Source organism: Ammospiza nelsoni, chromosome 2 (assembly GCF_027579445.1).
Source record: "Ammospiza nelsoni isolate bAmmNel1 chromosome 2, bAmmNel1.pri, whole genome shotgun sequence".
Lineage (NCBI taxonomy): Eukaryota > Metazoa > Chordata > Aves > Passeriformes > Passerellidae > Ammospiza > Ammospiza nelsoni.
In genome coordinates, this window is record NC_080634.1 from 31,299,555 (window position 1) to 31,314,256 (window position 14,702).

A 14,702-nucleotide genomic window follows, 5' to 3' on the forward strand; every position below is an offset into this window, starting at 1 on the left:
AAAGATAAAAGAGCTGCCTATATTCAGACCGTGGTTTGGGGTTTTTTCTCTGCCTTTATCTTTCCTGCATAGATTTTATTTTGTAAATTGACTTTATCTGAGTATACTTCCTGCTTATTGTTTCAGAGGGTCAGGCAAAATGTGTTCTGTCTGAAGCCCTTTTTTTCCTTATTTTTTTCCTTCCTTAGGCTGACTGTAAGGTGTGAATGGAAAAATGAATGAACTTACCTATTCTTTGGAACTGCTGTTAACGAAGAATGATCAGCTGTCTTGAGTGACTTCTCAGCAATGCTGACAAAAACTGAATTCTCCAAGCACGAGGATGAGATCAAAATGGATCATATGGGATCAGCAAAATTCAAAATTTGCCATTACTAGAGATGAGTGGAAGGATGCTGGTGAGATCAGAGAGGCTTTTTGGGCGAAGGAGACACAAAGGATCAGGGAGAAATAGTGAGCATTTCAGAGTGTGAAGGTGGACGGACCAGACTGGAGAGAGTCCCTGGTGCTGGGGAAGCGGGCCAGGAGGACACTGCCTGTTGATGGTGCCATCAGGTGAGAAGAATTTAGGGTGTGAAGGGAACTGACCTAACCACACCTTCTCCATCTGCAGAGATCCCTCCTCACTGCCGTGTTAGCGGGGAGGACCTGGGAAAGGCCTCAGCGAGCATCCTCACGGCTGGGCTCGCTTCCTTCGCGGTCGTGCGGGGCCAGGGGCAGAGGCCGGGCGGCGCCGCACGCCCGAGCCCCGCGGCCGGCTCCGGGGGCAGATCGGACCGCGGGGAACGGCCGTTCTCCCGCCGGATGGCGGCTGGGGCGGCTCCGCGGGCCGCCTGCCCCTCGGCAGCTCCCGCAGTGCCTGCGGGCCGGGCTGCGGCGGCACCGACACCACACCGGCACCGCGCCGGGCCGGCTCAGCCGCGCGGGAGCGCCCCGGGGGAGGCGCGGCGCGGCCGCTGGGGGGCTGCCGGTAACTGAGTCGGGTCCGCAAGTGTAGTTACCGGGAAACCGCGCCCGCCCCGCCTCCATCCATCCATCCATGCAACCATCCATCCCCAGCCCCTCGCTGCTGCTGCTTCTTCTTAAGGGGACGCAGCAGCTGCTCACCCACCTCCCCCCGTCCCCACTTGCTTTACTCTTACAGGGACAAGCCTGCTGCCCGCTCCCCCCTCCGCTCCCGGCCTGCGGCACCGCCCGCCGCTCACCTGTGCCCGCCCCGCTCCCCCGGCGGACGGGAGGGGCCCCGCGCCGCCCCCCGCTCCGTGCGCATCCCGCGCCGCCCGCACCTGTCCCGTCCCGTCCAGCCCGCCCGCCCGCTGGGCTCCCTCGCCTCCGCCCCGCCGCCGGCCCGTCCCGCGCTCCCCGCGGGCAGAGGGGCGGCCCGGCCCGGCCGGCGCTGCCTCCCCTCCCCGGGCCGCGGAGGGCGGCAGCCAATCGGCGCGGCGCTGCCGGGCCGAGCTGTTTACCCAATCTCAGCCCGCCCCCCGTCGGGGAGCCGGGAGCGGGGGGCGGGCGGGCAGCGGGGGCTCGGCGGCGGCACCGGCGGGGACGCGGCAGCGCACGGGGAGCCTCGCGGGGCGCGGCGCAGAGCGCGGAGGCGCGGCGGGGGCAGATGCCAGCCTGGCCCGCGGGCTCCGCGCCCGCCCGCCCGCCTCGCCCCGGCGGGGGCACCCCGCGCTCCTACCTGACCATGACCCCGCGCCGGTCCCCGCTGGGCCACCCCGGCGTTTCCCGCTGAACAGACCGGCTCCTTTCCGATCTCCGCCGCTCCCCGCCTTCTCCGCCTACTCGCTGCTGAGGCTGCCGCCTCTCCCCGGAGCCCCGCCGGAGTGATGGGCTGCATCGGATCCCGCACCGTGGGTAAGGCGTTGGCGGGGACGGCGCCAGAGCATGCTCGGGCAGCCGCGGCCCCCGCCCGGGTACCCGCACGGCAGCCCCCGGCAGGTCGCCCCTCGCAGCCCCCTCCCTGCCGCCCGTGCAGCGCCATTAGCTGCGTGCGACCCTTCCCCACCGCGGTCTCCCGTGGCGTGGCGGGGCTGCGCGGAGCCGCTGGCCTAGGTGCTGGCAGCGGGGCGGCGGGACGTGCCCGGGGCCGGGGGTCGCCTGCCCGTGTCACCCGTGACGAAAGGTCGCCGAACATGTGGGTCAGTGCGGCGCCTCCGGAGAAGGGGGTGGGTGCGGGGCGTGCCGTGCCGTGCCTCCCGAAGCGGAATCAGGCGGCCGGCGGCTGGCTCCTTTGCTCGGTAAGGGTTTATTGTTATCCGAGGATACATAACGTTCCATGATCTGCACGTCTTCTTGTCTCCCCCTTTCCCCTGCGTAGACTTCAATGGAGAAGAGCAAAGAAAGCTGAATCCCTTCCCTCTCGCGGAGCTATTGCGAGGGGACACGGGGAGGGACCGCATCCTTCCGCTGGGCCACGCCATGCACATTTTTAACCAAAGGATCGCAAGCCTTCAGGCTGTGTGACCCATCTCTCCCCTCCTACACACATGCAGATACCAAGAGGTCCCTTGATCTTTAAGCGGGGGTATCTACAGGTAAACACAGCATTCTGGGCACACTTTCTTGCCTTCAGGATTTTTTTTTTTTTTTTGTGCAAACCACAGGTACAGCTCTATCAGTTACATGGGGATATATAATTCAATATGCCAAAAGAATCTCTGAGAGCAAACCGGAGTTCATTTGGCAGTACATCTCGCTCCCAAGCCGTCGGCTCTGTCTCTCCCAAGAGCACGCGGGCATCTGTGGGAAAAGGAGACCTCTGAGGACATGAGAATTGCACCACCACCCCAGATGGAGGGACTGTGTCACCCCAGAGTAAATCTGAGGGACTATGTCAAAGCCTGATGCTGCTACACTTCTTGTCTCAGTGGGAAAGCCCTTTGTGAGCACTTGCAGGGAGCCATCTACTCCTGCAGCAGCAAACTTTAAACTACAGAATCCAGTTTTTACTTTGAGAATTAATTCCTGTACCTAGCCTATGTCTCTCATCAGTCTCAAATGTCCTTATGACCTAGAGAAATCTCTTACGTGTCTACATGGCAAAGATCACTGCAATATTTCCCTTGAGATTGTTCAAGCTCACCTGGATCAGTGTCTCTATAGCATATCAGGACATGTGTTGCCTCCATCTCCTGCCTTGCCCCTATCCTCCGCACACCAGTGCTGCCAAGGGCATTATTATTCTGTTAGCTGGGTAATTACTGGTACGCCTTTTATCGATGTCTGTCTGAACAGGCAGCGTTAATTCTTGGTCTCTCTTCCCACAATGCTGTTGAAATAAAGAACAAACATGCATTTAGTAACATCCACTCTCCACTGCAAAATGTGGTTAAGCTGTCGTACAAACTACAGGTGTTTGCTCCTGTGCATGGCAGCGTTTTTATGTGACAAATAACCCCTGGTATAGCTGAGCTGTTGCAAGTATCATGCTCATATGAGATTATATATACGTGTTTGTATATATATTTATAAGTGTCATACAGTTGTGTGGGCATAGATGAAAACAGAAAATAGCATCTATGCTATGTCGATGGGATAATGATAGCTGAAAATTCACTTTGCAAATTGCAGTCCTCCAATACAGACCTTAATGGTGCAGATGTTTGACTTCTCATATGATAGCAATTTTTGGTTAGTGTGATACACGTTCATTCTTGATGGTGCTAGCTCAGTGGACTTTAGGGACCTATTTATACAGTTAACTGAGGAGCTTTTCTTGCCCTGGTGGTATGAAGGCGTGTGCTAAGGGGGATTGCTCAGCTATGATTCTGGTCTCTGTGGGAGTCAGATATGAATGTAGTAATACTGTCTGATGCCTGCTTTGTGTGAAACTTTTACATTGCTGTGCTTTAGAAGGGGCTAATTCTCCTGTCAGTCCTAGAGGCTGGATTTCGTGAAGGTGGGATCCTTGAATTTTAGTTGGACTACTCCTCCTAAGGAATTTTGTTTAGAATGATTCTTACTTGGCAGCCTAGATTTTTGGCTCCAGCCTTCCTGGAGTTATTGAGAGGATTCTTCAGACATATTTTCTTCGAGCTGGAAATCAATGCTTTGAAGTACTAGGTCTGAGCTCTAGGATGTGGTTGGAAACTAACATCCTAGCATGAGCAGAGCTTTGTGTTCTCTCTTCCAAGTCTATCTGGTTCGATTTTTGCAGAATTAGTTCAGTATACAGCCTCTGTATTGGCTTCCCAAGACCAGGTAGGTCCCAGAGAAGGGAGTGCTATGCTTGTATTTATTTTACCTTGAAATTTACATGAAGCAGATTTTGAACTCAGAATTCAAGAGGTTTTAATTAGTGATAGAAAGCTCATAATCAGTCACATTTGGTTTATTCACCACACAAGGGCCAGTGCAGGATTGTGCCCTGAGCTTGCTCCGGGCCTTTTTCCATTCCAATTTTAAGCAAGCCACATGATTTCTTCATCTCCCGCAGGGATGTTTTACTATGATCTAGTTAGATGTCATAGTTTGCACATGTTTAGTGATGTGCAACTTTACATTTTCTTTCCTAAATATGAGTTTTCTGGTTATTTCTCCCTGGGGAAAAGTAATTGAGTGGGTCATAACAGAGCAGCTCCATATGTGATAATTTGAAATGGAGTCATAGAGTATATTTAAATTTTACAGAGGACCCCAGAATGGCAGTGATCTGGATTATGATTTCCTAAGGTATGGAAAAAGCTGAAAAGTGATCTTAAAAGGCTAACCTGATAGCCAGTCACCTTCTCCACAGTCACATCTCAATGTCATACATGTGCTTTGTGTAACATGGTATATAGCAATTACTCAATGAGAAGTGGAGGTGGCTTCTTCCTCTGGGAATGGCTGCAGGTCGTGTCTGTGTATTGAGGATACCCCATCATAGTTCCTAGGGAGCTGCCTAGCAACTCTCATCATAGCTGGGTCTCAGTTTCTGGGATGTAGAGGAGAATTTTCACTGAGGTTGCTCGACAGTTAAGGCTGTAAAATCCACCTAGGAACTTGTGGATATTTGAGTGCCAACCAGCTAAATGCCAAAGATTGGCTTGGTTGTTGTCAGTAACTGCGCCAAGTTTAGGGTTTCAGGTCTGCATGGGTGTCTGAATGCATTTCAAGTGTACCTTTGACTACAGCTTAGACATCTCCTAACACTGGCTGTTCTGATTAGCAGGGCAGGGTTTCTCTTAGTTCCTTGAATGGATTTAAATTAATAGAAAGCTCAAGCATGTTAAGCTCAAGATTGCTGTCTCTTTTTTTTTCCAGTGATTTCTCTGATTTCTCTCATGTCTTTGCACAGAAGCCTTCAGCAAACCTGTTTTGTGAATGTGATGTAAAATGGTGGGAAAATATTCCAAGACATTACAAACTAATAGTACTTGTGGAGCGTGGGAGAAGAGAAACTAGAGTTGCTCACGCTGAGGGTCAGGGAAAACCTTTTGACTGTGAGAAGTGTCAAGCACTGTAACGGGTTTCCCAGAGAGATTGTTCAGTATCCATTCTTTGAGGTTTTCAGGACCAGACTGGATAAAGCTGTGAGTAATCTGGTCTAACCTCATAGCTGACTCTCTTTGAACTGGAGTTTTCACCTCAGGAGGCACCTTCCAACCCAGTCATCCTGTGTTCCTATGCTTAGGGTCTAAACCCTGGAGTGGTTGCCTCTCTGAGTCAGGTTGGACTCACTGCTTCAGTCTTGCTGTGCCAGAGGTCCCCAGGTCTTCCACATGCCATCAGTACACTCCTACATGTTGCCCCCATCACCACTTTCCTTAGCTCTTAGGAGTGCCATGTGTCACAGAATTCCTCCCCATGATAGCCCCAGCTGCCAGCTGCAGCCTGTCCTCTCTGAGTGTTGTTGGTGTGGCAGTTTTGCAAGGAGCAGCCCAAGTGGCAGCTGGGCTGGTGCACGGAGCACCAGGCTGGAAAAGGCAGAGCTCTCCATTGTTAATGAATTGTTCAGGCTCTGGGTCAGGTGTGACCTGCCAAAGCCAGGTACCTGGCTTGCTGGGCTCCCCTTCCCTGGCAATGGTCAGTGTCATGTCAGAGGCAGGAGTATGTACTTTGTCTGTTGCTTTCCCACTGGATGATCCCTGCTAGGTGTAAATGAGTGGCTCATAGCACCTGCAGCAGGAGAGATGGAGCCAAAGACCACCCACTCCTAATCCAGCCACTTTCGATTCAGCAGAGTGGGAGCAGGGTGGGAGGCTGACAGGAGAGGGTAAAGCAGCTGGAGCAAGCAGTGAACATCCCCTGCATTTTTCTCCTTACTTATTCTCCCCCACAGATCTGTAGGTGTGTGACGTGAGATCTGGAATGGCAAGTGTGGTCTACACACTTGGAGTGTGAAAAAGTGAGACATCCACTCTGCATGCACACCTCACACATACCAAGTATGTATCAAGGTGTCCAGTTCCTACCTCCTTCACCTTCAACATCTAGTGAGTCAGTGAAAAGGAATAAAGAGAGGAGAAGCTTCAGAAAGGAGATGCAGAAAGGTAATGCAGATGGAAACTGAGTCATGGAAGTAGGAATAATTTCATTTAGTTGCATGCACAGAGGTGGAAGGGGAAGGAGCACAGAGCTCCGTGTAGAAACTGTAGGTGATGTGAGTAAAAGAGTGAGAATACATGAAAAGGGGCATCTGGGTATCTTGTTCCTCCCATACCTGGGATAGAGACAGAACAGAGGGACAAAGGCACACCTTCCAGACCAGACTGCTTTGAGGTTGGTCTCACTTCACTGCTTATATTTCTTCCCAATCTGGCTTTTCCTCTTTCAAGCATTTCTCAATCTAATCACTTTTAGAAGCTGAAGTAGAGGGCTCAGGGATGGGAACTTGTTTGTCCCAGTAAGATTCTGAGCAGAGAGCATCTCCCAGCCCTAGCAGCTGGTTGTCCTGAAGGCTGTATGAACAGGTGATCTCTGAGACCTCCCTCTCTCGTCAGGGCTTCTGAAATACAGGTGGGTGGTTTCAAAGTTGTGGTGGGGAGAGGCTGGCAAAGGGCATGATTGCATAAGCCTGGCTTTATAAGGAAACAGTCCTAAAAAATACACGTGCAAGGTAAGTGTGTGTCAGAAACAGTCATTAGTAACAGAAAATAGTCTTTGGCATGTTGCTGATTGATGTAAGACCTCTGTGTGTGTACAATGCAACAGATGTGATTTGAGGAACAGAACTGAGGAAGAGCATACTCATTTTGTGAACTCCTATGGACAGTAATATTGCAAGAATTATGAGAGAAATTACCAAGGAGCTGATGGAAAAATGCAAGTAATTAATTCATTGGCATGATAAAGCTGGGAGTCTTAATTCTATAGACTGATGTGTATTGAAGCAGAAGAAGTGAACTAATCAATAAGTGTTTTAGGCCTGCTTTCTTGGGGGGACATAGAAAAAGTAGTTTTCAGGTCATTTAATAAGTTTGTGTTATCCAACAGCAAACAGCTGTGATTTTTAGACTGATACTTAACCAATTGAAGATAATTCACACTCATGAGTTTTTAAGCACTTTGATAAAAAGTCAAAGCTTTATTTTATAAGGTCTTAAAATAGTGAAGAAGGTCTCAAGTGAAAAGCTGGGATGTTAGCACAACTTTAAAGGTTTTGTGAGATGACCTATCTATTTAATTTTATCGATTAGTTAAAATTTCCAATAAAATATTAGAAGGCAAATATATCAGTTAGAATGGGCTTATACAAAACAGAGCCTGTCAAGCTAACTTGATTTCATGACTTTATGAGACTCCCTGCAGCCAAGTACTTCTCTGATAGAAGTACTTTACCTACAGTCATGGTGATGGAGGTAAAATATAAGATTGTTAAAAGATACAACCTCTAATAAGCTAGCAATCAGCTTAGAACCACATGATTCTTAGTTAGTTAATATATGAGTACAGTACATTCTAAGTGCATCTAAATTCAATAGATAGCAAAATAGTAACAAGGAAAGAGTCATTGTTGAAAAACCTGTGGCTCTAATTTTGCCAAGTACCGTGTGATTTTTACATAATGCTCAAAATCCTGAGGGAGATCTAAAATACTGATAAACTTGATAGTATTTGCAATGACTAGAAGAACTGCTAAAAATGAAAGTAACAAATGGAAGGGATAAATCACTGATAGGGAAGAGTTTGATTCATTTTAAGTACTGACAGACAGTGTGTGTTTCAATCTAACCAAATATGAGTTAATCTAAATATCTAATGGCAGAGTGTGAATGCTGTTTACAGGACCAGAATTCTATTTTGTGAGCAGTCACACTAAATAAGCTTATAGGTATTGGAACTGGTAATCAGTAGGTCAACAGCTGCTACTGAGATGCTGCAGCCAAGGAAGCTGATGTGCTTCTTTGATCTTGAATATTGAATAGGAGGAGAGAAAAGCATATTTTCTCTGTGCATTTGGCACTTGTGAAAAAATTATTTTTCATCTACTTTGTCTAATTCTATTATTATCACTTTGAGAAATACTGCAAAACTGAAGTATGACAAGAAAATAAACATAGAACCGTGAATAAAAACTTACAGAAGTGACTTGATGACAGTCCTTAAGTGCTTGATTGAAGAAAAAAACGACCTCGAAGTCATCTGACTCTTCAGCCTAGTAGAAAGCTAAGATGTGAGAGAAGGATGGCAGATACATTCAGATTGGAAATGAGGCAAAAATCAAACAGTAAAAATACTGAACTATTGGCATAATTTACTGAGAGTTGTACTGAGCCCTCTGTCACATGAACACAATAAAATCAAGATTTTAAAAAATGCCCTCGTTCAAGCACAGCAACAGAAAGTATAATTAACAAAGGGAATACATTTAGCCTCTCTTATTTTAAGGAGGTCAGACTAGATGATCAGTGTGTTTCTCCATGAGTTTAAGCTACACATTCCCAGGTCCAGGAGTATACCAGCCTTTTAAATGAAATATAATTTTTATATCCTGAAACAAATGGGGTTGTATTTGCAGATGCCGATCAGGCATGGCTCATGGGGAAAGTTTCAGTTCAAAATTTCTAAAGTGCGCTGGAGAAAACGGTTTGGTGACTCAAATGGTGAGCATAGGGATTGACATTCCACATAGGAAAAAGAGTTTTAGGGTTTATACTGCTGGCCATTTATGCTCACTGGCCAGGATGGTGACAGAAAGCTGTGACAGGCAGAGGAGGATCAAAGAGGCTGTGGAGGCAGGAAGCTCAGCAGGCTGCAGATTAAATGTTTACTTCAGGAGCTATTCAAAGAGACTGTAAAAGGCAAATAACTTGCCTTTTGCAATGATTAGGAGGACTTAGTGTGTGGTGTTACTACTAAAGAGGCTTCAGGTGACTCAGAGAGATTAAGACCATAGCAGAACATCACTACCCTCTGCCCCCAGCCTCAAAACCCCAACAATTCTGTGTCTGTTCATTGTGGAAGAAGTTGTGGAATTTTATCCTGTGAAACCTTTTCTTGTTTGAGATGCATCACATCAGCTTCAGATCAAAGCCTCAGTGAGGTTGTAGAGCAGGTAGACAAAAAAGTGGTCAGATGATGTTCATGTGAGACTTCTGGAGAAGTTTGAGGCTGGAGGGGCTGAACTGCAGATTTTTATCTGTAATGCTTTCCAGTTGCTTTGGTACAAGAAGATTGGAAGGTCGATGATGTCATGCCAGTTTTTAAAATGATTTTGAGATCTGGAGAACTGCAAGCTAGTAAACAAGATATGCCTAGGAGGCAAGCTAATAAACATTACTCTGAAGAACAGAATTAGTGTAAGCATGGAGAGATAAGATGTACTGAGAAAGAGTTAACCCTACAGTTGTTAGTTGATATCACAATTTATAAGTCTTAGAAGGGGTCAACAAGCAATATTGACAAAGGAGGTCCAGTGGCGGTAGTCTGCTTGGATTTGCAAAGCACATTTGTAAAGGTCACTCACCCCAGGCTGTTAAAAGACATAAATCTACTGTTGAATCTGAGAAGTTTCTTAAGTAGCTGGGTACAGATAGGAAACAAGGATTAGCAGGAAATGTCCGTTTTTCACAGGGATTTTTTTTTCAGATTTGTGCATATCCATAAATGATATGAATATTTTTTCAGATATGTGCATATCTGTAAATGACATTAAAAAGGGGAAGGGCTACATAATGAGGTAACAAACTATGGTAATAAAGTAATCAATCATTTGGGGGAGCAGACAGAAAACTGCATGGAATGATTTGGGAAAGGATTTCACAATATCAAATGACATAAATGATGGGTGAAATTTGATGTGGATAAATGTAAAATGATGCACACAGGCAAAGCAATTCTAGAGTTACATTTGCAATGATGGAGGTTCTGAGTTTACTGTTGCCATGCAGGAACGAGATCTTGCGGTTATAATGTGTGGCTTAATGCATAGTGCCACTAAAAATGCCAATCAAATTAGGAAAAGAATAAGAGAATAAAATGAGAAATAGCATTATACTATGTATCTATCCATATGGTTCCCTTGTTTTGAGATTTTATAATGCATTGACCTTAATGGTCTGTTCCCATTTCAGAAAGGCCATAATCAAAGACTGGAAAAGATTCAGAAAAGGATAGGAAAAACAATCGAAGGTATTGTGTGGCTAATATGAAAGGAGCCATTTAAATAGGGATTTCTCAAGTATGGAAATGAGACGGTTAAGGATATGACAGATAATCTAAAAAATAATGAATTTTCTCTGGGATGGGAACAGCATGGAGAAAATGATGAGGGAAGACTATTTAATTACCAATTTTAAAACAGAGCCTAAACGTCAGACAAAACTAATAAGTGGCAAGTTTAAAGCAAATAAAAGTCAGCACTTCTTCATGTAACACAGAATTCAATTGTGGAAGTACTTGACATAGGATGTTATGGGTACTAAAAGGCCTTTGTTTTGATTTTAGAAGTGAACAGATGAATCCTTTAAAGATGACTAAATACAGAGACAAGTCTGTCTTGGGAGCTACTTGAGATGTAAATTGTGACAGGTTAGGACAGATATTCTGGGGAAATATCGCTGCTGTTTCCCCTGTTTGAATAATTTCCTGTCTTTCTTACACATCCACTCCCGCTTTAAGGACAAGCTGATACCCATCCCAAACAAATACTAAATACCTCCTTTCCCACCACTTTCTAAAAGAAGAAGAGAATGAAGAAAAGGAGCCAGAGAGGAAAGTAACCCAATCACTGAGGAGTGAGGGCTGGGAAGAAGAAAGCAATAAGAAAAGAGAACAGACTAACAGGCTAAAACCTGGAAAACAGGGAACCAAGGGGGAACAATGAGCAGAGCACCCCTGTATTTCCATGATATCCAGGAACTGGTAGGTGCTGCCGAGTCATGCCTTGCCCAGAGCACTGGAATAGAAATAGCACTGTTAGTTGCTGGGATCTTGGGATTTCCTCCTCCTGGAGCTGGACATATCCAGCTTGGTGAGAAACAGGATAGTTGATGAAGAGGATCCATAATTTAGTAGGTCTTGGGATAGAAACTGTACCAAAAAGATGTGAGAAGAGTAACCAGAATCAAAATAATGAGTTTTGGAGGAGACAGAACATTGGCATGTGTGATGTGCTGGTTTTCCCTCTGACTGCAGAAAAGGCCTGACTTGGGGAATCCTCTGAAGAAACTTGAACCTTCTGCTTGATGAAGGATTTTCCCAGATGATGTTCCCAATGAGCCATTGAATTAGCTGAAAGTAGAAACTGGCCACCGGGGTTCTTCATTCTTTTCTGACAATGAGTGGTCCTACAACCACTTATCATGGGTCTAAGGGGTTGTTAACCCGGTGTTTGGATTTGAGGGGGAGGTTGAACAAATAATGTGCATACCTGGCAGAGAGTGATGACTGTTCCCTTGATGTGGAGATCAGAGGGGCCTCTAGAACAGAAGGTACCCCCTGGGTAGGTGTGGATGCCCTCAGGGACAGCAGGGAAAATCATGGGGTGGGGTTAGGGGTGGGTGTGATGGTGTTTGTGATGGTGAGATGTGGCCTCACCCGAGCAGGTGCAGGGCTGGGCATTGAGTGCCCGCAGCTCTGCCTGGTGAGCTCAGCCCCTGCAGTCTCAGTGCCAGCAGCTCGTGCTCATTTTCCCCAGGTGCTTCGGGAGCTGTGGAGCTCTCTCTGGAGAGGACACCTGAAGCCCTGCTGGTGGCTTTCTAGGATTGGGAACAGTTTCTCTTACCAGATATCTTACCAGATATTTCCATACAATACAGCAGAGAGGAATCAGACCAGGAGTTTTCCTGGAGAGTGTGTAAGAATTTCCTGACACAGCTGGTGAGTGTGCCAGCTAGGGAAGGCACCTGCTGGATCTCTTGTTTGTGAACAGGGAAGAACTTGTGGGTGATGTGGTGGTTGGAGGCTGTCTTGGGCATAGCCATCACAGAATGAGAGACTTTTTGATGCTCAGAGCAGTAAGGAGGGGGTCAGCAGAACTGCCACCTTGGACTTACTGAGGTCAGACTTTGACTTGTTTAGGAGACTGTTTGGCAGAGTCCCTTAAAGAGGCAGTCCTGAAGGGCAGAGGGGTCCAGGAAGGCTGGACATTCTTTAAGAGGATATCATAAAGGTGCAGAAGCAGGCCATCCCCATGTGCTGAAAGATGAGCTGGTGGGGAAAAATACTAGAGCTTAGTCTGAAACTCAGGAAATAAGGAGAGTGTCTCACCTTTGGAAGAAGGGGAAGGTCATTCAGGAAGACTGCAAGGGTGTTGTGAGGTTGTGCAGAGAGAAAATTAGAAAGGCCAAAGAGCAACCAGGATTTAGTCTGACTGCTGCCATAAAAGGCAATAAAAAGGTTTCTGCAAATGCATAAGCAGCCAAAGGAGGGCTAAGGAGAATTTTCATCCTTTATTGGATGTGGAGGAAAATATAGTGGAAAAAAAAAGAGAAAAAGGCTTAGGTATACACTTTGCTTTTGGGGGAGAGTGGTGGCAGGGAGTCAGCAGCCTCAGTGCTTTCTGTCTGGCTCTGACCACTGCTGCTGTCCCCAAACCAGATGCCCTGTGGGGACTGTGACCAAGTGTGTGATGGCTGTGGTGGAGAAGGGTGCAGCCACCTGGCTGTAAACCCTGGGGCTGCCAGGGTGACACCCCACAGCTGAGGCAGGGCAGGTGAGGAGGGTGGATATGAAGCTCACAGGCTGCCCCTGCCCTCATGTGCTGGTGTTTGGAGAGGCTCTGGTTTTGTCCATTCCATGAAGAGGGACCAGGAGCATCCCTGAGGTGGGAAAGGTGTGTTGTGATCTGCTGGTTGACTCTTGAGGAGCACTGGGGTTGGTTCTTCTTCCCACTGCTGAGGATGAAACTACAGCCCGAAGATGGCACATCTAATTGTATTCCTGTGCTCCAGGACAGCGCCCACATGACGTGCTGGCTACAGGGGGATAAAAATTTAAACACCTATGGAGAGCAATGTATGCGATTGCCTGCTGCATATTGCTTCTGTGAGGCTGGCTGCAGGCCAGGCAGAAGGGGCTGCTACCTTGGTTCATATCGACGTTTTCATACTTACTGTGCTGAGTGAGGGCCCTGGGGACACATTCCCTGCACTTCAGAGAAGCAGTGAAGAATGAGGATAAACCCATCGCTGCTGTTCCTGCTGGCTGATACTTGTTCTGCAAATGAGACGGTGCTCTGAGGTTTGGTGTTTTTGGAGTTTGTGTTAATTGGATGTGTTTCCAATTGTGTTTCGTTTTGGAGTATCTCCCTAGCCCGCATGACATGATGGCTTCTCAGAGCAGAGCTCCTTGTGTCTAGCATTAGGCTCTCTGCTCATCTTTTACTTAAAGATATGCAGTAGCCTTTAGTATTGGTTTGACAGTGCTTCCAGTCATAAAGAAAAATGTAGGTGTTAGGGCTTAGTTCATTAATTCTGTCTCCTAAACAGCTCTGAAAAGGGATCTGCCTGCAGGAAGCTGTAGAATGGTCTGGAAAAGTACTCAAATGTTCCAAATTCAAAGCAAAGATCCTGAGAAGTGCCCATCTGATTCCTAATCTTAGAGACAGGTCAGAGCTGTAGGTGTTTCCATTTTTTATCAGAGATTTGAAAGACATCTGTTTTGTGGACACCAAGACATTTCTTTGCCTTGATGAGCACCAAACTGTTCTGCTCTGTCTCCTCCACCTAAACAGGTTTTTTTCCATTTCTCATCCACAACTGACCCTGTTGGTAGGTGCCAGCAGCAGATAACTAATTTTTATGCTTCCTTATGCAGTACAAGCTAGAATTCCTACAGAGTTAGGTGAAAAACTTGGGTTGATGGATTTCTCAGCTTTACCTGAGAGAATTTGAGTGCTTCCTTCAGAGTTCACCTCAGGGACAGCTCCGGTGACAGAGCTTTATTCCTTTCCTTGATGACCCTTTGGATGGCTTTGATTGTCTCTGTGTAAAGCAGGCAGGCAGGGAGAAGGTTTCTATGGTTATTCTAGCCACCCATCTGTCAGTCCTTCCCAGCAGTTTCAACTGCTTTAATTTCAACCACATTTGACAAGACACGATGATGTTGTGTTTGACAAAGATACACACTCCCACGAGTATCACGAAAATTGGTATCAGGGAAAGAACAATTTAAAGACTGATCATAATTACTGCAATTACATTTGTTGTTTTCTTAGTTGTTCGGGGGGAAAAAATGGGAATGGAAAGGAATAATTGAACCATTTACTCTAAATATTCATCTTTACCAACATTAATGCTAGCTACCAGTATCAAATGACAAGGTTTCTGCTC

General features: G+C 46.9%; 1 protein-coding gene across 2 annotated transcripts in view; it reads left to right on the forward strand.

Annotated features, from left to right (window-relative positions):
* Window positions 1-1,716: 1,716 nt before the first annotated feature.
* Window positions 1,717-14,702, forward strand: part of FAM131B (family with sequence similarity 131 member B) — a 32,391-nt gene continuing 19,405 nt past the window's right edge. For both annotated transcript variants that reach the window (XR_009420525.1, XM_059493786.1), the window contains exon 1: window positions 1,717-1,860. Coding sequence is in view for 1 of the 2 variants with exons in the window: in XM_059493786.1 (XP_059349769.1) it covers window positions 1,833-1,860 (28 nt within the window). In the remaining variant the exon portion in view is untranslated. The remainder of the gene's footprint in view (window positions 1,861-14,702) is intronic.